This window comes from Rhododendron vialii, chromosome 6a, assembly GCF_030253575.1.
Source record: "Rhododendron vialii isolate Sample 1 chromosome 6a, ASM3025357v1".
In the NCBI taxonomy this organism is placed as follows: domain Eukaryota; kingdom Viridiplantae; phylum Streptophyta; class Magnoliopsida; order Ericales; family Ericaceae; genus Rhododendron; species Rhododendron vialii.
Genome location: NC_080562.1, coordinates 24,672,383 through 24,699,119, shown reverse-complemented (window position 1 = coordinate 24,699,119; position 26,737 = coordinate 24,672,383). Strand labels below are relative to the sequence as shown.

At 38.8% G+C, this 26,737-nt stretch overlaps 1 protein-coding gene and 4 long non-coding RNA genes across 7 annotated transcripts in view; 2 read left to right on the top strand and 3 right to left on the bottom strand.

Annotated features, from left to right (window-relative positions):
* LOC131329141 (uncharacterized) overlaps positions 1–4,876 on the top strand; it is a 39,878-nt gene extending 35,002 nt beyond the window's left edge. For 2 of the 3 annotated variants that reach the window (XR_009200657.1, XR_009200656.1), the window contains exon 5: positions 4,030–4,449. This is a non-coding gene — a long non-coding RNA (uncharacterized LOC131329141). Of the gene's footprint in view, positions 1–4,029; positions 4,450–4,488 lie in introns of those variants that run through there. The other variant, XR_009200655.1, reaches the window with a different exon arrangement.
* A 3,137-nt stretch (positions 4,877–8,013) lies between these two features.
* LOC131329138 (uncharacterized) lies at positions 8,014–12,311 on the top strand. Its single transcript, XM_058362215.1, has 4 exons — positions 8,014–8,427; positions 11,635–11,694; positions 11,821–11,867; positions 11,992–12,311. Exons 1-4 carry the CDS (start codon positions 8,122–8,124, stop codon positions 12,080–12,082), a joined length of 504 nt encoding a protein of 167 aa, XP_058218198.1. The 5' UTR covers positions 8,014–8,121; the 3' UTR covers positions 12,083–12,311.
* Positions 12,000–13,362, bottom strand: LOC131329139 (uncharacterized). Its single transcript, XR_009200654.1, has 2 exons — positions 12,588–13,362; positions 12,000–12,413 (listed from the first exon to the last, which is right to left on the bottom strand). It is a non-coding gene; the product is annotated as an uncharacterized LOC131329139 (long non-coding RNA).
* A 65-nt stretch (positions 13,363–13,427) lies between these two features.
* Positions 13,428–15,296, bottom strand: LOC131329137 (uncharacterized). Its single transcript, XR_009200653.1, has 2 exons — positions 15,210–15,296; positions 13,428–13,919 (listed from the first exon to the last, which is right to left on the bottom strand). It is a non-coding gene; the product is annotated as an uncharacterized LOC131329137 (long non-coding RNA).
* Positions 15,297–17,048: 1,752 nt separating this feature from the next.
* Positions 17,049–18,555, bottom strand: LOC131329136 (uncharacterized). Its single transcript, XR_009200652.1, has 2 exons — positions 18,479–18,555; positions 17,049–17,507 (listed from the first exon to the last, which is right to left on the bottom strand). It is a non-coding gene; the product is annotated as an uncharacterized LOC131329136 (long non-coding RNA).
* Between the last annotated feature and the right edge of the window lie 8,182 nt (positions 18,556–26,737).

Genomic DNA, 26,737 nt, shown 5'->3' with positions numbered 1-26,737 from the left:
TGTACCCCAATCTTTATGGTAGCTACAGTGCTGACTCGTAGCTCGCTTAGAACCCTTGTCTCCCTCTAATCTCGAGGGCCACTTGAAGTAGGGGCGATTCTTTATTCGATAAAGAATTCTATAGATTGTTTCCTTCCAGACCGTGGTTATTGAAAAGAAAGACTTAGGATTAGGAGCTTGCCTGTCCCTGTATGGCTCTTTCTTAGTCTGCCCATACTCATTTCTTTCCTTGTAGGTCTTGGGCTTTGGTTTTTCCGCCTTCCTCGCGGTCCCCTTTGCCTGTTCGGCTACAACTTTTCCATTCTCCCGGAGTATGTCATCCTCCATTTTGGCATGCTGTTCGATTAGCTCCATAAATTTTGCTAACGTGTCCACCGGACTCATGTTTAATGACCGATGCAACTCTCCTCGAACAAGCAATCTAGTTTTGAACGTTGCAATTGCATACTCATCGCTGCAACTTTCAATCTGGTTGAAAGTTTCCCAGTACTTCTTTGCATAGTCCCTGATTGGCTCGTTCTCTCCCTGTTTCATTGCGGAGAGGTTCTCAAAGGTTTTTGGTGCTCTTCTGCTTGTCAAAATCGAGCAGTGAATTCTTCGGCTAACTGCTTCCATCCCCATATGGAATGTGGGCCCAGCTTATGGAACCAGGACAAAGCTACCTTCCCCAGACTCGATGGGAACATCTTGCACATGCTGGCATCATCATAGCTTGTTGGTAATGTTGTACGTGAGCTACTAGATCCGCACTTGTTTCATATAGAACGAACGCGTTGTGCTTCACCCTGCTCAACAACCTCCTTGCGAAGGGAAAAGCAGCTTTGTTGCTGAGGGCTTTCCATGCTGCTTCCCGTGCAATCACGGTCCTATCCTCTCGTTTTCTAGTATTGTGAGCTCCGTTCTTGTCCCAATCGGCTTCAGGTCTCTCGGACTTGTCCCTATGGTGCTTCCTAGTCCCTCCCTCCTCGGGGGTGGGGCTCCGGCTCCTACTCCTTCATTTTCGTGAAGAAGCCCTCCTCCGCTCGGGGGTACGGCTTCTGCTTCTGCTCCTTTTTTTCCGTGAAGAAGCCCTTTTCTGTTTTGGGGTACGACTCCTACTCCTACTTCTTCTTCCTCGTGAAGAAGCCTTCCTGTACTTCACCAGGGCTCGACTCGACTGTTCCCCCTGGAATTTCTTCGTGAAAGTCCAGAGTCTTCGGGGTGCTCCTAAATCCGCTTTATTTTTCGAATCTCATGCTCTCTTCGCTTCATTAAGTGCGCAAACTCCTTGATTTCCTGCCTCTTTTTATCGAGGATATTATCACTGTTGTTAACACTTTTTGAGTGCGCAATAGATTCTTCCCTACGTTGGGATTTCTCCCTCCATGTGGACCCTGTAGCCGTCCTTCCATCTTTGTTCTTAGAACTATCGGGAACGGTCAGTGGGTTCCCCTTGCTTGCTGTCCTCTTCTCATGTCCTGCTTCGAACTTTCTCGGGACGCCTGGCAAGGATTTGTCTCCCCCTCCGTTCAGCAAGTTCTTTGGGTCGAGTGGTGTCTTTGAATCTTCTCCCACCATGGTCATTTTTCAAGGGGAACTCTTTCATTTCCCATATATGGCGCCAGTTGTAGGTGAGCAAAAACTGATGGTGCTTGTAATAGCACGCTGAACGCAACGGCCACTCGTGCCGCTTGATCGGAACTCTAGCTTTTCGTCGGAACCATAATCTGCAAACACAGACAGGGGTGAACGCACATATGCCTCTCGTCGGCACAGGCCCTCCGATGCCTAAGTTGGTATCGCGTACTAGGGAGAACTCTGATTAACAGTAGGAAAAATAATGTGATTGCAACATATTGCGTACCTTTTGCCTCTAGGTTTACCTCGTTTATATAGACACTTGTTTGCTTGTTGCCCAAGCACCCTCGTTGCCCTAGGTTTCCTTATTTCGTATAGGAAACCCAGGCTATCGATTCTCGTTCCCTTATCGAATCGCTTCCAGAGGCCTTTTAGGACTCTTTTCCTTTATTGGCCAAACATCCTTCTTTCACTAGGGGATTCACGCAGATCCTCTATTCGCGGGATCCTAGTCTTTTTCGGAGTACAGTTGTACTGGTACCTTCTAGATTATTCGTACTGCCTTATCACTTAAGGCTGCATTACAAGAGTCCTTCCTCTATTCGGCCCTCTCACTGCCGAGCAGAATGCTTGGACCAATGACTTCTCATATCATGGGTCCTTATTGCCGATCACCGCTCTCATCGGCGGTGCGATCTGTTTCATTTAGCATGTGGTCCCCGGTACCATGTGCTCGGGTACTAATTGTGCTTGTTTGGGATTACCTCCCTACAATGGAGGTGGGTGGCCTCGGCTGGCTCCAAGCCTCCACCTCATGGTGGAGTAGTAGATGTAGTTGAAGTCAAAAGGAGAAGATGGGAACATCCCTTATGTGTTTGAGATGTCTTAACCTTTTGACCTTTCTTTCTTTATTTTTGTCTTTTGTGAACATTTTGGAGTTTTTGGTTGAACATTGTTCATCTTAAGAAAGTAAAAACATGAACCAAATGTGAAAAAAACTTAGAAAAGACAGAGAAGCTGAAACTTTTGACTTATTTTTGTTATTAATGAATTTTTTTTTTCTTCCAGATTTGCTCCATTTTTTACTTTTCTGATCCATATCAATTCAGAAAAAGGCAAAAATAACCCCAAAAAGGCTAAAAGTTTAAGACATTGCTCATTGTAAACAAAATGGCTGGACACATAAACCTTCCCGTGGCAATGTCTAGACATTTATAACCTTTGAGAGCGGAAATATAACACAAAACGATAGAAGACATTGTTTATTCAGTGGCTTGTTTGTATTTAAGGGTCTAAGCCAGGGAAAACACCCAACCAACCACTCTTACAAATTAGTGATCAGGTTGTTGGTGATATAAAATTTCTTAAGGCATTTGTTGAGTGAAAGAGGAGCTTGGCTTTTCATTGATTGGATTAGTAGATGCCAAAACATCAAACCAGTAAGCAAAGGGAGAGAGGTTTGTTGTAAAACTGCGATGGTAGCTTTCGTGAGGTGCCTATACTTCCTTTCAATTGCTCCATCCTATCAACTACTCCATTCTGGATTGAGTATGGGGACAGTAGTAAATTAACCACCAGCAGCAATCCTTAGAATTTGAGGACAAGAAGTGAATTGCTTCTCAATGAAGGACTTAAAAGACAAGAATGTTGGTGGAAACCTCCTTTTGTAGAAGAAGGGATACACAAGTAAATTTACAGTTGGAATTTGTCCCACATCGGTTAATTATCTCGTCCAAAAGTAGTATATGAGCTTGGGCGGCCTCTCCCCTCATTTTTAATTGCTTTGAGTTGGATGCTTTAACATTTACTAAAATCATCAATGAAGAAAACGTAAAGCTTGAAGCCATTAACAATTGGTTGAATGGCCCCAAACCAATAGTGCTAGGGGCTTATTTATGTAGAGTAACTGGAGTTAGAAAGCTTGAAGGGCAGCCTATGGCTTGTTGCAGTGCAATGGTGTTTAAGAAAAAGAAGATGCACATTTATATGGGGAAGACAGATTGAAATGTCTAGAATATGCTTACTGCTTACTGCCGTAACCTCTGATGGCAAGTAGAACCAGAGACACTAAAGAGTGCAACTCTTGGGTGAGGGGTGTGCTCTCGTCCTCCTCCCTCTCCTTACCTTACTGAAGGTGAGAAAACTTCTGGTGATGGCATAGAAGAAAACTGGTGGAGACCATGGTCCTTTGTTTATTTCGGTGTGGAAAATAATAGTATAAAAATGATTAAGAAATAAAACATGCTTGAAAAGAATAAGATAGATTTCTGTTTGTTTAGGTCTTACAATTTGCACAACATTGTGCCATTATGTTAATGTGTGAGTGCACTGTATTGTGAGTTGAAACATATAAATCTACTCAATTACCAATGACACATTTTCACATTGGCATGTTATGCATAATGTTGTGCAAATTGTTGAGTTTTTAGACTTTCATGTTTGTTTCCTATCGCATCATCTTCACTTTTGCAGAATCTTCTTATGTTTGAGAAGATGCATCTCTCGAGCCAGATCTTTAGCTACCTTCGCAGCTCTACCCCGACTCCTGAGTACTCAGAGAGTTGAATTACTCATATCCCTTTGATAACGGCTACAATGGACTGAATTGCAGATGACCCATTTTGTACTTCCTGGAAGCCGGTTGCGTCTTGTATTTGTGTTGGTTTTTGAAGCAGCTAGTGGCCTGGCCATGGAAGCCCTTTGCTGTTTTTTTGGAAAGCATGGAAGCTCATTTGTAATCCTTTATTTTGTGCTTGCCTCAGGTATTCTCTTCTCTTTGCCGAATATTTGGGTCTATTATAAACTTTATCCACAAACGTGAGCACTTGAAAATACTCTGCCAGCAGCTTACTATAGAGAATCAATAATAGTGAACTTTATTCATTTGTCTTACGTCTGCCATTTACAAAATATTTTGCCTACTCTCATTAGGTTTACTGGAGCACATGTCTCCAATGAGGATGAAAACTGTTCTTGTTTTGATCTCCATTCCTCAGGCCAAACTAGCGCACATGGTAATTGACCTCTAGATTTACTGAAAACTTGTGGTTGTTAGCACAAGGCTGCCTCTGTTTTGGTTTTCCGCATGGTATAAGCTTGGATGCTGTTCCTCCTTTTTTCTTATGGGCAAGTTACTCTAGTTAATAGTCTAAAATCGATGGCGAACACTATCATATGTTTTCATTTTCTGTGACTTTGAATTCCTGATGTCCCTGCACCACACCAAACCATCCTAGAATCTGTTTCGAAGATGACGACAATTTGTGCCCAAAACACTTTCGAAAATATTGATTTGTTTCAGTTCAACCAAATAATATTCCTTGTTTGGCATCTACAGTGTGATGGTAGTATCTGCAGAATAGTGTTTTCCCCACTTGGCAGAATTTTACTCTTAGGCCTCCTTTGATGAGTTTTACCAATAATGAGATGACCTGATGAGTAGTTTGATGGAAATAATTCTGAGGAAATTATCAATACCTCATTTTTCGAAGCCCTTTATCTCACTTTTCGTGCAATTAGTGGTGGGTGTGTACGTAGTCCCTTAGTCCACTTCTTGTTATATTCAACTTTCGGAAATGCGGTCTTAGGTTTTTAATCGTCTCATGTCAAATTCGGTCTGTCAAAACACAGCAGAAAAAAAATGTCCATTGGTAATTAGCTAAAGATGAGCTGAAATTTTGGGAAAAGTTGCCACCAACAATTTATCACAGCTTATGTTATCTGCAGCGGTGAAATTCTCTTCATCGCAATAGAGGGGAACTGGTACGTATGACTTATTTCAAGATATGGAACTAAAAAAAGAAAACAAGAACAAACACAGATCAAATTACTAGTTAATGTCCATAATCCTTCATAGGAATGAGAAACTAGGAAAGATCACATTCTTATCAAGAATTCCCCATACTCTTTCTGTTTCTTTTTAAGTGTTCAGTTTCATAACTTCAATTTACTAAGGAGTCATCATTTCACATCAACTTTTACCTCTACTTTCCTATTTACTCTCTATGAAGACATCATTATTATATTTTTACTCACCAACTTTTTAAAATAAAATCTACTTTTATGTGCAAAATGAAAAATTCACCAACTTTTATCCACTTACTTTACAAAGTGGATACTTATTAAGGGATAACACAAAATGAAATACTGAACTCTAAACAAGGGACGGAGGGAGTTGTTCTTAAGCCTACTTCTGCCGAACTACTTGGATTTTTACACTAATATTTAAAGTAGAGATTTTTAAAAAAATACTGTAGACGGTTTGGAGCATAAAAGCAGTAGTTTTGATTTTTATACCATAAGATAAATGAACAAAATAATTATTCTTTAACAAAAAAAACAAAGCCCAGAACAAAGACTGATTTTATACTTAACATTTATCTTAAAGGCTGACTTTATACTTAAGATTTATCTTCGGAATCTTATGACACACATGCAACCATGCTAGTGGACTTCCACCGAACAACATCATCTCCTATAACCACAAACAAGAACACACAATCACCGGGTGTGGGCAGCATGCCTTTAGAATTTTCGGATTTCATGTGCAAGGGCCCGGATCGAGGGAGCGCGAGCGCGGATGGCAAGCGCTCAAAAATACAGAGTCACCACTCGGGTTTTGAAGGTCCGACACCCAAGGAACAGTATTTCGAAGCACTTGCCGTGCTATTTGAATTGAAAAAGTGAAGGCACCAGTCTGTCATAACTATATCTGGGTTCGGGAGCCAGGTTACAAGAGGGGTAGGATTTTAAGGCACCCCTCTCGCCCAATTCGGAGATCGGTCTCTACTTAGGCATTTTGTGAACATAGTTTTTGCGATTCTTCTTTTATTAACCAATTTTTAGCCAATTATGGCGGAGAAACAGTTAATCAGGGATTTAAAGCTGTAATGGTTTGCAAGATGTGATTGAAAATAGAATGGATGGATGATATATTAGAAAATAAATGAGATAAAATCCTGACAAAATATCAAAACAGCGCCTTTGTATGAATTTGACACAAGTAGTGGGCAACTTGCATGCAAGCCCACCATCGCGCGACAAACCCAACAATCGCGCGCGGGTTGATATCCTTCCAACAGGTTGAATTTTATCTTCTTCTGAGTTCTGGAAGGACCAGTGAACTGAAAGTTAATAATGATTACAAACAGAATAAATGGAATTGAAATACAACCCCTAAAAACTGGGGGGGGGGGGGGGTGTATTAAAACAAGGGTCAAAAGCCAAGCTGCCCATGCAAGGGCGACCCCTGGAAATAGGCTGACCATCGCGCGATGAAGTTAGATGACTGCGTGGGGGTCATGACTGGACTTTCAGGTATTGCTTTGCATGCCTGAGCTCTGAGACATATTCAAAAGCAACCCAGGGGCATTTTAGAGTAACTAAATAGGCAATCTAAGCTAAGCTATGGACTTTTAACATGCAAAACAGTGGGTTATTTATAATCATGCTTCAAGTAATTTTGAAATATTGTACAAACAGAAAACAACTGGCATCCCATCCCCACGTGAACCGTTGTGTGCTGCCTTAGACAGGCGCGCGCGCGGGAGTGCTTGTGCACGATTTCTTGTAACTCTGCTGACTTTAGAGCCAGGACTGGTATTGATTACCAGCCTTGGCCCTGCCAGCCCCCCTCAGGGATCAAAACAGTAAACAAACAGTAAGTTTATACCTTTGCTTGAGTGCTATGAAAATGGCTTTGAATAAGGTGGTAGAACTTGTGTAATGAGTGTATGGAAATGGCAAGAATAATGGAAGACCAAGTGTATTAGGGTTTGTATATCTTTCTTGCTTGATTTTTTTGTAACCTTGGACTTGGAAGACCAATGGGGTGTTTATAGGGTAAGAGGAGGTGTAGTGGGTAGTAAACAAGGTGGAGAGACCGATCAACAAGGCTGGCCTTAGTTACTTGGTGGCTAAGGCCACCCCGAAAGATGATGGGAGAGGTTGAGTGGGTGGCTAACTCCAAAGCCCTGCAAAATGCTGTTCAGGTGACGAAAACGGGGTTATACAGCTTTGTAGACCCCTGATCATCACAAAATCAAACTGGAAAAAGGTGATGGGGACATGTGTTGACCATCGCGCGCTGGAGTCAGTTCGACGCGCGAGGGTAAACCAACTCGCGCGCTAGTCAATAGTCAAAGCTTTGATTTTGACCAACACCTGGCAGATGGATCACCGCGCGGGAGATTCAAATCAACGCGCGATCCTAAGGTCAGGGTTTGACTTAAGGTTTTGGGGTTTAGGATAGATTCCATTCTTTCCAAGCCCAAACTATTTCATTCTCAAGACAGTTTTTGATCTGATTCATCATTGGGGAAACAAGAAATCGAAAAAAATCAATTGGGAGATCCAGATTGAGGTGTCTACACCGGGTATGTGTGTGTATTTGTGGTTGTAAATCTTGTTAAAAATAACCTCTTTATGACAACGAACAAAAACTCTGTGAAATGAATTTAGCCCATTATTGAGTACGTCCACATTTAAAAAAAATATATAAAAAGGAGAAAAGAAAAACAAGTCATTTCCAGACGGACAGAGACACCAATACCATCAATAGAAGATATGTGGGTGAAATTAATTCATTATCTATCTAATCCCCTTCTTCCATCTGCTTCATTTTTTCAGGACTCCTCCACTGGATATATAGAAAGTCAACAACAAATCTGTGTTCAAGAAACAAAGATGGCTAAGGCTTTTACTTGTTGCAGCTGGAGAACGACCACTTTGCCGCGAGCACCGCCGGCAGTTGATCATTCACCGTTCGTTCTGCACGTCGCGTATATTGAAAACCAACAACGGAGAGATTATCAGACGAAGAGTCCATTCACGCCTTTGGCTGCCAAATCCGGTGGTTTTTCACTTGACTCGGTATGTGTGTTTGTTTTCGTAAGCCGATGTTCGGGCTAGCTTACTTACACCTCGATTAATTATGGGTTCTAGAGTTCACGACCAGGCAAACCTTCCGGTGGCTATAAAGTTATCGTATATGTTCCAGTTTTATTTTTTTTTTTTTTGGTCAAGCGGAAAATCCATTCCAGTTTTAATTTGCTGCTTCATTTGCATCATCATAATATCATCTCTGTTACAAATTTGCAAACATAGAATCTAAGTCTCCGGTCATGAATCTTTGACGGAAATGAGAATTGATACCGTCTGCTCATTCCGACATTTGGAATGGACTCAAATAGATTTATGATTTTTTACGAGATATACATTCAGAAATCACGTTCCCAAAAGTAGCAATCTGAAACGATATTATCTCAGGTAGGAGAAGATATTATTTGGCAGTATTTGATTTCTACCAATCAAATTCTCTTTTTATTCAAAATTACGATCATCGCGACATAGCCAAAGTGCAGAGGATCTAAGTGTTTGCTCCAAAAATGGAACTTGTACCCTAAGGTCAGGGAACGTCGAGTGTGAGTGATGCGGGCGTGCTAAGACCGTGCGTGGTTCAAACGGATTAGGGAGTCGTGGTACCCTGATATGACTTCTTCGTGCAAGCGATTGCTCCACAACCTCTTGGAAAAGGCCATGAAAATTGGTTTGGATTTGCCTTACTCATGAAAGACTTAATATTTAGTGAATAACAAAATGGAACAAGAAACAAAAGTCACTTGTATTTCTGTAAATAAAGTGACAAGGTACAAGAAAGGAAATGAAATGAAAAGACTTAGACTTAGACTTAGTAATATCGGAATTACAAGCTAGTCTTGCGTGAAAATGAAAAGTGCTGAAAGTAAATGCTAAGGTCATCCACAGTGGCATAATCAAAAGCAAATTATTTTGAAAGTTAACAATATTGGTGTAAAAGATGGCTCACAATGGTATAATTAAACTTAACAACATTCTTAGAAATAATCAAATTTTGGGCTTTGGATAACCAAAACTAGCAACCTTTTTCAATAATCAAAATTTGTGGATCTCACACCACATAAGTTAATTGATTCTAAAATTTATGTACACGCGTGTTTCAAATGGTATTTTCTTCGCCTGCTCTATATCTCATTTTCTTCAGCCACAAACTCTTTCTTTTTCTTTCCCTCCAAAATTAAGAGAGAAAATCGATATATTTTGCCCAAAAAAAACCGTAATGGAGGGAAGTGATCAATGGTGGAAAACATTTGTCGCCGCATTATGGTATTTCACTTTTTTTTTTCCGTTTTTATTTTATTCTTTTTTCGTTCCTCTCCTTGTGGTTGAGTACATAAAGAACCTTACATTTTTTTTACAAATTCAAGAACACATTTGTTTTTTTTTTTTTTTTTTTTTTTGAGTACATGATTTTTTTCCCAAATTCATAATATTAGGGAAGGAAGTCACCAATTTTTTCCCCAAAATTAAAGGAAAAAATCGATATATTTTTGCCAAAAAAAAAGTGTAATGGAGGGAAGTGATCAGTGGTGGAAAACACAAGGGGAGAGAGAGTGTGTAATTGTAATGTATCCCTTATTTTAGTTATGGACTAGAAGTGACCATTGTGGACCTCAACATTGTTAAGCTTAGCAACCTCTTAAATGGATAATCAAAAGCTGATGTGTCAACTTTTGGTTATCCATTTTTTATTATGCCACTGTAGATGGCCTAAGAAGTTGTAAAAACTGGTAAATGGTTAACGAGGGTGAGAGACTTGGGCTTGCTCTTTCCCTACTTGTAAACTCCTTGAAAATCCATGGGTTTGGCCCAGAAACTTCTGGCCTATAATCTTGGAATCCCTTCATAAGTGAACTGGGCCCCTATATAAAGACCGAGCTGGGCCTTGCCCAAAATGACCCAGCTAGTCCAAGATTCAAGGTCTTCTCGTTTAGGTAAAAAATGAGTACAAACACTAATAAGTAAGTACTACCAGAACAAATTAAGACCACATCTAGCTCAATATAAGTATGAATAATATCACCAATTAATAAACAAGAAACATGCATGCTTTTCCCCAATATTTCGACGAAGGTAGATATTCCTTTTCTTTAGCCACTTAGGTTGCCGTGAACAACAAAGACTATTTCATTGTGCATGAGCATGAATATATCGAACAAACAACATACACCAATTAGAACTTAGAGTCACCGTATCCTCCTCTTTTGGTACCCTTTGCAGAACTGTTCTTATAAAATCATTGTCGGATCCATAAATTTAGTGTAGTACGTACGTACGTAGTTGGCGCGCCATGAGTTAAAGCTGTGGAATTATGCTCTCATCAACCCCAATGCTCAACTTAGAGTAGTTCCATTACTAACCACGATAGTCTCTAATGCATAGTAGTATTTAGAATAGCTGTCTAAAATTGGGCACAAACAATAAACAGTACACTTTTCTATCGTTAAGTTGGGCCAAATGGGATGTTCCATAATTCCATCGATCTGTTACTTATCGAAAAGCATTAATCAATGACCAGTATTTATCAATGACCACTAAAGATAAACGACGACGATTTGATGCCCCAACTAGACCAACAATCCATAAACTTACGCATGCTGATCATATGGACAAGTTGTTCCTAACTTCCTATACATGCACGTCTATGCATATAACAAATTTGCTAAATACTAGAAGAGATCCTTTTCTCCATATCTACAAATAGTCTTTCCATCGATCTCTAGTGTTTTATTTACGAGATTAAATTCTTTCCACCAGCGGTAGAAAATTTCACTTTTCCACCACCACCTTTTTCGGTCCTACCGTGTGTTTATTGTTGATCTAAATCGTTTATCTTGTAGATTGCACATAATAGTGTATCCATGCAAAAAATAAACTTGATCGAACATCAATATGAGTATCAAAAATTGAATTTTGCTTTGTAAAATGAATAGTTTATCTTTATTATTATTAACAGAAATTAGATCATCCATTTTATAAACCAAAATTCAAATTCTGATATATCTATCGACTTCCGATTTTTTGCACGGCAATACTATATTGTAGGTCTTAAAATATGAACAGTTCAGATCACAACAATAAACACTCGGTGAGACCCATAATAGGAGGTTGTGGAAAAGTGGGGTTCTACATCGACGGTGGATATAATTTATTCTCTTTAATTATTTACTTATCCTAAGACGATAAATATGTTTTGTGTAGATCATAAAAAGGTGCCAAACGTGTAGAGGCCAAGGTGCAGTAGATTGTGCTGGATGTAAGGTTGTCATTTACCCTTCTGTCACTCAATTTCCACTAAAACCTATATAACCCTGTCCTGTACTATGAATAGTTTAGTCAATTTATGTGTTTAGTTACACTTACACTGAGTTGTATTTGTTGATTCAGGGTACAGGGAAAAATAAGAAGAATGGAAACATCTTTGAGCGTTGGAAGTAAGCAAAATTTTTCGCTTCTTTCAGGATGAAATCACGTCGTCTAGTTATGGTTGTAAAAAAATAATTATAGTAAGTTTTCTTCGGTCTGATCGGTTTTGTGAATTTATATGAATTGTTGTAGATGCTATGATTGCCAGGGATTTGGGTTAAAGAGTTGTCCAAGTTGCGGACAAGGCCGCGGATTAACGCCTGAACAAAGAGGAGAAAGATAATCATGGTCATTCTTATCTACATTACGTTCCAATAGACAGCTTAAGGACATCTCTGTTACTCGACATACTGGTTATATATTTTTCGTGTTTTTGTCCTACGTAAATTTTTTTTGGTGCTTCGGAAAATATGTTTTCTTTGTACATGTGCTTGTTAACATTCAAAATTCCTGACTTCTATGGACTTCAGTATCATAATATCATTGAATGTGAAATCTGGTTTGGAATGCCATGCGTGTTTCCGCTTTCTGGGCCTCGGTCGGGAGCTTGGGATCCGACTGCTGTTGCTGTGAGACTGTAACGGGTTTCATTAACCCGCCTAGAAATTTAATACCTACCGGCTACTGGTTACATCAAGAGCTCAATCGACAAGTAATTAAACAGTCTGTAATGGGTTTCATTCCGCCTAGGAATTTAATACCTACCGGCTACTGGTTACATCAAGAGCTCAATCGACAAGTAATTAAACAGTCTGTAATGGGTTTCATTCTGCCTAGGAATTTAATACCTACCGGCTACCGTTTACGTCAAGAGCTCAATCGACAAGTAAATGAACGGTGTTTTTTGGGTTGTAATTTAAAATAAATTTCAATTGGTTATGTAGTTTACACATATCCGACCGAAGATTGTTACCGAAAATATGAACGGTGACACATATCCAATCGACTTTATTCCTGAGAGGAATATCCCACTTGTTGATTTCTACAAAGCGAACAGTTTTGGATCGAATTTATGGATTCATTGCGATAAGGTTGGATCATTATTATAGTGTTAGTGGGGGCTACAAAATGAAATTTGGAAGAATTTGTGGGGATGGGGTACCGAGGGGAGCTCATCCCTCTACTTGTATGGCACCAAGTACGAAACAGGCCCAAGAGAGCACGTGCGCTTGGAAAACTGAATTTTGGCTATTCTTATGGCTATCACATGCATGGATCTTGCATCATAATTTTAATGTTAGTATTTATTTATTATGATTGTTTAAATGCTACCATGCAGCTAGCCGGGCGGACTAACTCCCATTATGCATATAACTTTTTGTTGCGCTCGCCAGGCCGTCCATCCAGCCCATTGTCTTACCAAATGGGCGATGACATCCTCCTCTACTACCACAGCTACAAGGGGAATACCTTTTTGGATTGGAGCTACTACGGACTTTCACGTTTTGTTTTAGTTTTTTCTTTTGATGTACATATTAGCTGTTGTATTTCCTTTGCTGTTTTCCCTTGTAAATTGTTCCGTCATATGTGCATTTCTAGCATTTTCACTAAAAAAAACATCTCAAAATATATCGATAAGTTTCTTTCTATAGTCTGTCTGATGATTTTGATAGCTCTGCACACAAGAATTACTTGAGATCTCTTGATTTGATTTATTGTTGTAATAGGATTTAACAAGTGATTTGATTAAAAAAAGGGGAAAAAAATTGTTTGAAAACGGACTCCAAATGGAGTATGTATGAAGGAAAAAACTCCTACAAATTTATTACAGATAGTCACAAATACTACTACTAAGAACAGAGAGGAAGCTGAGAAAACAACTAGTCATACTTTCTCAATTGGCAAGAGGTTCTTTTATTTTCACAAAAATAAAAGCAGCTACGCGCACCGGTCTGCAGGGACGTGTCTCCTTCCGTTTTATTTTACTTTTTTGCAAACTGTTTTGGTTCCATCGCTGTAGTAAATGGTGCAACCCTTCCCAGCAACAAAACAACAGTTGCAGGCTGGACTCTGTTTCTTATGTCCGGTTTTCTTGCATCTCATGTACGTTGCCTTTTTGCAAAATTGAGGGCACGCTTTAGCCCTAGCATACGCGGGTGTAGCCGCCGATAGAATCATGCCTGTTGTAACACACACACAAAAAAAAAAAAAAAAACCCCACCAAAGTTAATTTAAATAATTCATAAAGAAGTGTGAGTAAAAGAATTTCAAGCAAATCGTATAAATAGTGATAGACGCGAGAATCTTATAAACGCTATTTTTTGATAAAAACCAAAAAATGCATGGGGTCAAATCAAAATTTATCCACATTCAGGGAGGCGGTAAATAGGGATTCAGTGAGTTGCGACAAGTGCTATATCATATTACACTTTACGAGCGAGTGTAAACACTATGAGCAGTGCCGGCCCAACATTTAGGTTGCCCTAGCCTAACCTCATATTTTGTTGCCTACTTACAATTAAGTCATACAAAATATATATATATATATATACAAGTACAAAAAAAAATTCAAAATTACAGTTATTTTAGCTTGAATAACATCAAAAAAATCAAAATCAAAATGTAATCCCCGGTTTCAAAGAAAATAAATTCTCCTCACATTTTATGAAGCAAAATTTTCAATTAAGTCATCATACTTTACTTATCCAAGAACTCGGGGCCGTTCCGCTAACTTTTGGCTTTTTAGTTGATATATGTGAGGAGAATGATCTGTCTCGAAAAGAGTAAAAAAATAAAAAAGCCTCAAATGCCCAAAAATACTCTTAGTGGAATGGTGCCTCATTTTCAATTAAGATCATAGCCCATTTCTTTAATCCCTCTTGTGAAATGGTAGTTCGAATATAAAAATAAAAACTATACTAGCTCGCTCATTTATTTTAGTTATGATTTTTTTAATCAAATGGAAGAACTTATCCCTTATACATTACTGTTGTGTTTGTTTAATCAAAAAATTTTAATAAAGTAATTTGATTTTTGTAATATTGTGCATTGGGAGGAAAACAAAAGGGAAAAATTCATAAAAAAAAAAGAAAAAGAAATTTATGGCATATTTATTAACTACTAAAAGAAAGAAAGAACTAAAAGTAATTTTTTGAAGTAAAAAAAAAAAAAAAGGGGAAGGTTACGCTTTCCGTTAGTTACTGTTAGAAGAGAGAATGAAAAATCAAGACGCAGGGAGAGTTCGGGAATTGAACTCGGCTATAAGAGGACTTAAACAGCTTGTTCAACCGCATCACCTAGGCAATGATTTATGCTTGCATAGGAAGCTTTTTTATATTTGTATGTAACTTAAAAAAAAAATATTTGGTTGCCCCAGCCCAAGGGTTCCCAAGACCGAAGGCTTGTGGGGCTTACTCCGGGGCCAGCCCTGACTATGAGAGAGAATAAGGAAGAACAAGGAGAATATATACCGCAAATGAGGAGTAAAAACAGAACACCAATCCTGTTAGCTGCCATGCTCGATACTAATGTTGGCACTTTGGGGTTCTTTTTTGATCATCTGAAGGGGGTTGGCTTGGGCCTATTTATAGAGGGAAGGGAGAGGCAATTGAGAATATTTCCATTGTGGCCCATATTGTCATAGTTGTGAAATTTCGTCCTCTAACTAACCACATTGAGGTAGTTTTAAACTCTAGTATTTATTACTACAAAACACAAAATTTGACAATGTGCACTTTTTAAATCAGCTGATCAATTAGAAATTGCTTGAAATTCTTATAAAAAATTAGTTTGACCAGACATAAATAGGTAGTAGCTAAGGTACATGAACAGATCGGATTTTTATTTTATGAAACGTATGGCAAATATATTTTGAACTTAAATCTTGTATTTTAAATGATTTCTATTCATGTGTCTTCTGATCTACGATCGAGCTCAATTTTTGAAGATATGATGCATGTTCTTCGTGAGAGCAATGAGTTCAACAATTCAGATCATTACTAAGAATCTGGCATAAGGACAAAAAATAAAAGTTTGGAGGGTATGGCGGATTAGAGTATGAGAGGAGCTTACCCTGCAACAAGGGCTCTAAGCATAATAGATGAGAAATACTTTGAATAAAGAGGGGTACTAGTGTTATTTGAACAATTGAGGGGATCATGTGCTCCCTTGACTCCATTGAGTCCCGAGCTGCATGTGCATTCACTCTCTCCTACCAAGCTGTTAAACCAGATGCAGTCAACTCATAACTTTAATGCTTTGTGCTCTATTTATTTCTTCTTCTTTTTTGGTAATGCATGGCGCATCCACTCTTCCTACAAATCGGATATCGGTTGATATAATTTCGAATGACATTTACTTAAAAATAAATGAGTAGTGCTACATGTACCGACCTCCCCGGTACCGAAATCGTACCGCCGGCCGCCGGTGGGCCATCTCCGGCCACCGGACGGCCGATCCGATCCGTCCAAAAATTTTAAAAACAAAAAACGAGGGGGCCCACGCGGGAATCAACGGCATCCGAGGTGTGTAAGGTGCTTGATCCGAGCACCCTTTTTTCGTGTATATATGTATATTCGCGGGAATATACATATATACACGAAAAAAGGGTGCTCAGATCAAGCACCTTACACACCTCGGATGCCGTTGATTCCCGCGTTGGCCCCCTCGTTTTTTTTTTTTTAAATTTTTGGACGGATCGGATCGGCCGTCCGGTGGCCGGAGACGGCCCACCGGCGGCCGGCGGTACGATTTCGGTACCGGGAGGTCGGTACCAATATCATTTCTGAAAATAAATAGGCTTTGATTTCTTATTACAGTCTCTCTTTTACAAGATAAACATGGTCAGTGTTACAAAATTATGTCAATTTTTATTCGATCAACGTGAATTTTGGCGTAAGTAATAGTCTTGTTGAGCTGTAAAAAGTGAATGATTGCAATCGTGGTGGGTCCCAAGACAGCCACAAATGGCCTAAACTGTATCTTTGAATTGCACCTGGGCAAGTTGTGATCCACATTTTTTTTTACCAGTAACGAAAATTTATTAATAAAACTCGATTGTGTTAATAGTTTTGCGCTAATGACGCCCTAATTAAGAGATCAAATCCCCAAACGAAGCTGTCAAAAAGAATGCAAAAATGGACTTTAATTGCATTTGACATGAAGGCTCAAATGTCAAATTTGGCAACAAAAAAAAAAAAAAAAAATGATGCCAACATTTTAATTTACTCTATCTTTTGCATTATATCGCATTTTATAACTAACCAACTCAAAAACAAGGGGAATTGACCCACGATACATGAACATATATGAAGGGAACAAATTAAACCTCACAAGTTGTATTGGGGCATGAGATATTCCATTGGGGCTTGAGATTATTAAGAAGTAAGAAGGGATGCACATATTACACCTCCATGGGTAACAATGCGCGCGCGCGCCCACACACAAGAAGAAGAAGAAGAAGAAGAAGAAGAAGAAGAAATACAATCTCGAGATTCTCCACAAGAAAAAAAACCTAGCTCATCCACATATAAGCAGTTGCATGCCCTTTTCTTTGATTGTCCATCGATGCTTTTTAAGTATCCAATATCAGCTGCAAACTGATTTGGTTCCATCGCTGTAGTAAATGGTGCAACACGGTCCAGCAAAACAGCAGTTGCATGCCGCCGGCTGCTCCTCTCCGCGGCATATCATATACTCTGCCACTCTGCAATCTTCAGGGCATATTTTAGCACTAGCGTGTTCCGGCTTGACCGCTAGTAGAAACACCCCTGACATAGCCAAAGTGCATCCAAAAAAAAAAAAAAAGAAGCAAATTAACAAATGCGAGGAAAATATGTTCGTAGTAAAATTCAGTAGAATCATTTGATGAGGCTTTGTTAAGTTGAGGCTCTCGAAGTTGATGCATTATTTATTATCACAAGTACGAAATGCATAAGGAAAAAATAAAGCAGTCACGCAAAAAACAGTGGCGGAGTCAGAATTTTGGCCCGAAGGGGCCGACATAAGAGAAGTAGTAGTTTCATGCAAAAATGTACTTAATATATGGTGTAGCTTTGTGGTACATTAATATATTGAATATAATATCTTTTGCATTATTATCGACAGTTGTCACGCACATGTTTGATTATGTTCGTCTATGAAAGAATTTGAGAAAATTTTACTTAACAATGTAAAATAACTTTAATTTTTGGCTACATCAAACCAAAATAAGTCATAATTTTAGAGATTGTTGTACTAATTATATAAATAAAAAACATATTACTTGTAATATTAGTAAAATATTTGAAATGTTGGGAGGGACTTGGGCCGCCCCGTGCCCCTATATACCTCTGCCAGTGCACACAAAGAACATAAGAATATATATTGTGATTCAACTTGAAAGCCTACATCCGCGTGTGCATGCGTAGAGCAAACATCTCCACCACGGAGGAGCCGAACTGAGAGGAAAATAATTTCTGGCAAAAATGCCCTTGTCATTTTGTTTTCCTTGCTACCTGATATAATACATTAGATATAACAGTTTTGTTTGGTTATTTGATACTTAATTAGAACACTCAGATGCTTATGTTTGATAACATGCCGCGTGAATAAATCTAAAGAAACTTTCAAAAAGAAAGGTATAATACTATATATCAGTGCTTAGAATAAAGACTAATAAAATTAGTTTCAATTTTTAGAGATGAGTAATTATCTTTAGAGTCTGCTAATTATGCAAAACAAGAGGGTGAGATAAGCATACCGCAAACAAGGAGTAAAAATAGAACACCAACCCTGTTAGCTGCCATGCTATATTTCTATGGAGTATACCTCTTTTGTGACTCTGGAGGGAGCTGGCTTGGCCTTGGGGCTATTTATAGATTCAATAAACCTATGGGTACATATAAGTTTAAATATACTATGTATATATGAGTTTTGTGAGGCCCGCCTCGGGTCCCACAAAGATTATTCAAACCGCCTATTATTTTTAAAATACTTTTTTGTGGAGCTTTGTAAAAAATCAGCTCAACCCGATATCGGTAAAGATTTTTTTTTTTGAATTTGTGGAGGCGAAACTACTTAACTGCTCAATTTTGCTCCTACAAATTCAGAAAAAATCCATACCAATATCGAGTTGAGCTGATTTTTTACAGGGCTCAATAAAAATTATTTTAAAAATAATGGGCAGTTAGAATCATCTTTGAGGAACCCGAGATGGGCCCAACGAAACTTATATGTACATGATATGTACATTGCATATGTACACATAGCAATACTCGTATAGATTATACGGGAAAAGATAAATGTACCAGTTGTTCATTAAGAGGATGCGAGGTGCTATGTGTTTAGTCATAAAATCAAAGTCAAACTTGTGGGGGTGTTGGTCTCAATTTTTTTTATTTTTGATAATCAGAAAGGATGGAAGGGACAACCAGCGTAGCAACTTCCCTTGAGCGTGACCATAGGGGCTCCCTACCCCGCCAATGAAATGTCCAGTTCGAGCCATCTTCCACCTGAGACTATGGAGAGCATTTCATTTGCCCTGCCCTTTCTTTCTCAGTCGAGTTCAAAGTCTAAGTCCTTCATAGCTACCGTCCCGGAGGACGGATCGTCACCGCTGCACTAATTTAATGCATAGCTGGTGAAAAGTCCCTCCTTTGATCCGTAGACGGGTTTCATGCCGGGACTCGAACCTCTGTCTGCGTTAAAGGAAAGTAGTAGTCCTCACCAACTGGGCTACCACCTCGGTGGTAGTTGGTCTCAATTTATTTCAAAGGTCTGCCGCGCGCGCGCGTGTATATATATATATATATATATATATATATATATAGAGTTAGGTTCCGGTGAGGGATCCCTCATTTTATTAAAATGCGGGACTCCCCTTCCCGATTGAATTTCGATGATCCGAGCCGCTCAAAGTGATCAGAACGTGATTTTAAGGGTCCCCGTGAGAAATCAGCAAAAAAAATGATCGGGATGGGCTTCATCCGAGCAGTTTTCATTGAACGGTTCAAAAAAAAATGCTCAAATGATACCCTTCCCGGTCATTTTTTTTGCTGATTTCTCGCGAGGACCCTTAAAATTACGTTCTGCACACATTGAACGGTTCGGATTTTCAAAATTTGATCGGGAAACAAAAGTCCTTCATTTTAACAAAATGAGGGATCCCTCACTTGAAAATTCCTTTATATGTATATATATATATAGTATAAGTCTATAAGATAAGCTCCAAGCCTCCAACCGACAGTCTATGATAACGATTATAATCAAATCCACCGACAGTGTTTTTTTTTTTTTTGAATTTTTTTTTATAACCAAATGTTCGGATCAGTTTACGCAGACTTTGACTAATTTCAGGGCTCTGAAATTAATGACCAGACAAATCCTCTCATAAGACCTACGTTTAGAATGTTTGGTCTCCGTATAATTGAAACATGTGACCTCTCAAAGAGTTTGCCCTAAAGGTTTGGAGTCTATGGCTCTATGACCTCTATAAAATTCGAACATGTAAGCAACCTTCTGGAAGAGAAACACTTATTTGCTTTATAATGCCTACTTGACCGAACCTCTTGGGGATAAATCCATTGACACTGTTCCTCGACTTACGGATTTTATCAAAGCGTTTGGAAACAACGCTGCTACCCCTACCGCACCATTTTACCACTCCTATCACCACTCCTTATAAAACAGTGCCGTTTTGGCCTAAACACCCATTTCCCTTTGTTCCCTATATGGTGCCTAACAAATGGGCATAATTATTGATGATATTGTGGGATTCATTTCGGATCGATCTCAAAAAAAAAGATTCAAATCGCAAGTTATTCTTAAAATATTTTTTTTTATGGATTCTTGTAAGAAATTATCTCAATCCGATATCGGTAAGGGCTTTTTCAACATTCGTACGAATTCTGAAAAAGTCATTATCGATATCTAATTGACTTAAATTTTTGAAGAAACAATTGAAAAATATTTTTAAACTAATGAGTAGTTTGAAGAATCTTTGTTGAACTCGAAATAGTCGCTCAATTATAGATTAACGATTTATTGATGATTTTGTGGAGCTCATTTTGAGTCAAAAAAATGATTAAAACCACAAATTATTTTTAAATTTATTTAAAAATAAATAAACTGTCTGTCGGTTTTTGTAAACCGTGTGTATCGGTAATGGCAATGCTCACCAGGTGGAGGTGGTCGTTGGAGGTGGAGCCGTTGAGTGGCGGTCGAAGGTGGTGATGGGGCTCGGCGGTGGTGGTCGTCGTCGGTGGTGTTTAGTGTTGCCCGTCCCCTCTCCCTGATCCAGAAGAACACGTTTACTACCTTTTTTTTTTAAAGTGGGCCCACTGCCACATAGGCAAGCAATAGGCTGAGGGGTAGAGGTGGAGCCCGCACACACTACACATTCATTGTGTGTGGGCCCCACCTCCATTGTGAATAGGAGTGTGTAAATGGGTGTGTGTTTGGGTGTGGAGTTAGAATTTTTGGAGGGGTAGTTTGGTGCGGTCAGAGTGGACTCTCTTTAATTGGTTAACTAAACCAGACGCGGCCAACTCATAACTTTAATGCTTTATGCTCCCCGAGATGACAGAAAAGACAGACAATTTGTCTTTTCAGAGCTATCGTCCCTCTAAAAATATTTGTTTTATTTTATTTTTTGATAATGCATAATATCTCGGGCCAATTTGAACGCAATTTTAACTAATTCTTACAGTTTTTTCTACAAAAATTGATGGTAAAAAGAATTGAACCTGAAATCTTTGAAAATAGCAAGCTCCAAAGTCTCATACAAAATTACTTGACCAACACCTTGGAGATAGCATAATGGGCATGGAGCCAAGTGGAGGAGATAGAGTGGTCTCAGTTGAGATTCCGCCATCAGCAAGGCCGTATATTAGTGTAGTGGTAACTATGGCTTAAGTTGGTTTAATACTTTAATCTATGACTTCCAGATGTACCAAAAAAAAGTCCACACGAAATGTTTTTCTTATCCTTTTCTCTAATTGCGGTATGACGTTGACTTATAGTTACGAGCCTAGTTCGGCCGTATATCAAAGTGTTCTTTTGTATTCTTTTTCTCTAAACACAAAAAAGAAATAGGCGACGAGCTTACCTCTTAGGAAGGAGGCATCCCCTGAAGGGAACACCAATGCATCATCGAGAAAGATTACCGAAGGGACCCAAGCAATGAGCTTACCTCTCAATAAGGAGGCATTTCCCAAGGGGAACACCAATGCGTCATCGAGGATGCCCGCTTGACACAGCGAGGTGCCAAGCTTTCCGAAGAAACAATGCCATAGCCAATGGGGTTCCATTGGCCGGCACTCACCACTGAGTGACGAGGCATCTTCGAAGGGAACACCAATGCGTCACCGAGAAAGATTACCGAAGGGACGTGTCGTAGCCAATGGATGAGATCCATCTACTGCGCTCCCCGCCCATCTCAATGAAATAGGCAACAAGCTTACCTCTAAGCAAGGAGACATCCCCTGAAGGAAGCACTAATGCGTCATCGAGGTAGATTACCAAAGGGACTCGAGCAACGAGCTTACCTCTCATCAAAGAGGCATCTCCTGAGGGGAACATCAATGTGTCATCAGGGAAGATTACTGAAGGGACCCGAGCAACGAGCTTACCTCTCAACAAGGAGGCATCTCCTGAGGGGAACATCAATGCGTCATCGAGGATGCCCGCTTGACACATCAAGGTGCCAAGCTTCTCGAAGCAACAATACCATAGCCAATGGGAATCCATCGGCTGGTGCTCGCCGCCTAGGCGACAAGCTGACCTTTTAATAAGGAGGCATCCTTAGGCTATGCACTGTGGCATTAGGAGTCAAAGACTATTAGCCAAGTACGCTTTTCCTTACGGGGACACCAATGCATCATCGGGAAGGTGCCATAGCCAAAGGAGATTCATCGGTCAGTGCTCACCACCTAGGCGACGAGCTTACCCCTCAGCAAAGAGGCATCCCCTGGGCTATGCACTGTGGTATTAAGAATCAAAGACCATTAGCCAGGTACGCTTTGCCGTGCAGGGACGCCAATGCATCATCGGGAAGGTGCCATAGCCAATGGAGATTCATCGGCCAATGCTCACCACCTAGGCGACGAGCTTACCTCTCAGCAAGGAGGCATCCCCCGAAGAGAACATCAATGCATCATCGAGAATGAGAGTGTGCTAGGCTATTCGCCAATGTAATGGACTTGTTCTAGTGATAAATACTTAAAATAAAAAATTAAGAGTGAAACAATTTACAAAATGTATTAGAGTGATACAAGAGATAATTTATGAAAGACAACTTACAATGAAAATGCAAAAAAAAAAAATTTTAAAAAGATGGAATTCAGTGGTTGTACAGGCCCCCACTAGGCCTACACTATATATCTCAGTAAAAATGTGGACCCAAATTTAAAGGATGGTGGGTATGCCTGGTTTGGTTTGTCTCCTCCATATCTTCCCAGATCTGGTAGTTTGAGGCCAGCGGTGAGATAATAGGTTGGGTTAGGGTTTTTGGTTTTATTTTGTCCGAATGTTTTGTCCAATTTCTGCCTGGATATTTGGTCCGCTTTCTGTCCCAGCTAGTTTCCTCAGCCCAAGGTTTGTGCCGGTTTGGATTTTTTAGATCTAGTGGTTGTGGTTGGTGGGTCAGTAAGTGACTAATTTTCATCAATTTGTTATGTTGTCTTTGATATCGAATTCTGCCATCCCGAAGCGATTGGTAGGCAGGTACTAGCTCCACGTATACCAATCCATGTTGCGCATGTTGACGGTGTGAAGAAGAGTGTTGGCTCATGTATAAGCCTTAGACATTAGCTTTGTCTTTTTGTATTCTCTATATATTGTTAGTTTTGGGGCTTGGGTGTGTTTCTTTATCTCTATATTCGGATGAAAATCTGTAGATACTGTATAATTCCTTGGAATGAAAATATCTTCTCTTTTAAGGTCAAAAAAAAGTTTGTGGGCAGTGTTCGGGTTGTGCATGGTTCAAACATTTGTTTTGTGGAGTTGGCTCGATCTTTGCTAACAACATTGTTTCTGGTGGTTGTTAATTTCTCTTTTCTTCTTCTTTTTTGCTGTTAAAAAAAATTGAGAGGCGGTGGGGTAAGTTGAGAAATTGCAAGTAGCAGTAGTATGAGGGTATTGTGCACTCTCCGAGACTCTCTCAATGCATTTATTTTCTTATTATTCTGACTTTATTTTATTTTTATCGTTGTAATGAATGAAATTTCTTTTGCTGATAAAAAAAAAGTGAATTTACAAATTGAATACAAATACAAATTCACAAGGGGTACCAAAATTCAAAGGGGTGTGAACTTGTCAATTAAACACAATCTCGCAATGAGGTCCACAACAATTTATACGAGTATAAATTTGTGACTCGATCAACATTACATGGGTTAATTAACTAACAATTCATAAGGGCGTTTAGGTCTTATTGTTGCATTGAGTAATGATCTCCGTTTTGTAAGTGTCGTTGAGTGTTTATCAATACAATCTTCACACTTTTGACAAAAAAAAAAAAAGAAAAAAAAGAATTGCACCTTGGTAAATTGTGATCCACAATTTTTATTAGGAGTTTTTAAATATTCATCCTCAGACTTTATCCAACGTAAGTATTCATCCTGCACTTTTTGAAAAGCTATGTTTTCATCCTTTCGGATGGTGAATAACCTATTTTACCCTTTTAATAAGATATTCATATTATGTATATATTTCTTTCCTAAATTAGTGGAATTGTAGTAATTAAGTTACCGAAAATCATGAGATCATTAATGGATAGGAATGAAGCAAATTTTGAATTCTCACATTTTTAAATCCTTAATGGATATATTCTGAATCATTTCCAAAAATAATTTAATTTCGTGAATTTAGTTAGTTTTAAAACTAACTAAAATTCTTTCCATTCAATATGCACATCGATTTATGCACAAATCATAACATATTTATGCACAAATCAACCATGTTTTTCAAACTGGCCATGTTTTTCGTGGATTATTTATACAAATTATTCCATGTTTGTGAATCTGCCATTTTTTCATGGTTTATTTCACTAAATTCACCATGATTTATTTTTTCATGAATCATGACTATTGAGAATCAAACTACAACAACCATATTTTATGACAAATTTTGCAAATTCACTATATTTTTTGTGCAAATAATGACATAGTTTTGTACAAATCAACCATGTTTTCAAACCGGCTATGTTTTTCGTGAATTATCTATACAAATTATTCCATGTTTGTAAATCTGCCATTTTTTCATGAATCATGACAATTGAAAATGACAACCATTTTTATGACTATTTTCTGAAATTCAACATGTTTTATCATGACCATTCTCCGTGAAAAAAAATCATGACCATGCTTTCTATGGCTATCTGCCTTTAAACTTATGTTTAACCCAAAAATTGAAAAACTCATGGATACGGACCATGACTATTTTCTGCAAATTCATCATCTCTTATCATGACCATGCAAAGTGGGTTTTGAATTCATGAAAAATTATTTAAACAGTTTACCATGAATCGAATAACCATGTAAACCATGAAATACTTTTGAGACCATAAAATAGACCATATTATATATCAATCCGAATGAATTTTTAGATTTTTTTATTTATGCTACAAAAATCATACAAGTCTTACAACTAACGATCTTCAACCCGTCATCACCACTGGTAATTTCCTCCATGCCCATCTCCCCGTCAAAATTGACCATCTCCCCATCAAAATCGATCAACGTACCCACCAAATCAACCATGGGTTGACGGAGCCAGCCGGGGATGGGGTGGTGGATGCAGCGGGTGGCGGTGGCGATGTTCTCGATCAAGAGATAGATAGATCAGATTTCATGATGGCTTGACTGTGCCGGTCAGCAACGATTTGGTTGACGGCAACAATGAGGTTGATTACCAACGGTGGGCTGGATGAGTTGGGCAGCGGCAAATGCTGAGGAAGCCATTTGGGATTTCAATTTCAGCGGCACTTGTCCTTCCACCGACAACTTTCTGGCCTTCTTTGAAAACTTGCGAATGGTTTTTTTAATCATTTTCGTGAAGCTAGGTTGCCTTTCTTGAAGGTTTGGATGTGGGTTTGGAAAAGGTTTGGATGTGGAAAAAGGTTTGCAGATGAAGCCATTTGGGAAAAGGTTTGGATCTTTACAAAATAAATGGATATGGGGGGTTGTAAAAGGTTTGGATGTGGAAAGAATAAATGGATATGGAAGACTGCCGGAAATTTCGGGATTGAGAGAAAATTGAGCGCCGATTTTATAACAGGGATGGGAGGATTAATTTTTGGTCCTCTTTTTCGGTGAGATATATATATATATATATATATATATATATATATACACACACACACACACACACACACACACGGGGCGGTTCCGGGGACACTTAAAAAAACCCTTAAAAAAACACTCTAAATCTTAATCTCATAGTTCCCGATCAAATTTTGATGATCCAAGCTGCTCAATATGTTCAGAACGTGATTTTAAAGGTGCCCGCGAGAAACTGGCAAAAAAACTAACCGGGAAGGGCTTGATTTGAGCAGTTTTTTATTGGACCGTTCAATAATGTTCAATAAAAAACTATTCGGATGAAGCCCTTCCCAGTCTTTTTTTTTTGCTGATTTCTCTCAGGCACCCTTAAAATCACGTTCTGATCACATTGAGCGGCTCGGATCATCAAAATTCGATCGGAAACTATGAAATGTTTTTTTAAGTGTCCCCAAAACCGCCCTGATATATATATATATATATATATATATATATATATATATATATATATATATATATATATATATATATAGAGAGAGAGAGAGAGAGAGAGAGAGAGAGAGAGAGAGAGAGAGAGAGTCTTGGTATTATAAAAAAAATGAGGATGAAATTATAAGTGCAAAAAAAGTGCCGGATGAAAACTTAAGGTGTAATGCCCCTAATTTTAGGAACGTTAAATAGACAATTTCATCGAAAAACTAAATTGAGTCTGGCTCAATATTACATCATAATCTTAACAAAAG

Bases quoted from the DNA above. Each gene is read 5' to 3' on its own strand.
- LOC131329138 (XM_058362215.1), top strand. From the start codon at position 8,122: ATGTGGGTGAAATTAATTCATTATCTATCTAATCCCCTTCTTCCATCT. The intron at 8,428-11,634 runs GTATGTGTGTTT...TGTTTTGTGTAG, and splicing joins GTGGTTTTTCACTTGACTCG to ATCATAAAAAGGTGCCAAAC. The intron at 11,695-11,820 runs GTTGTCATTTAC...TTGTTGATTCAG, and splicing joins TAGATTGTGCTGGATGTAAG to GGTACAGGGAAAAATAAGAA.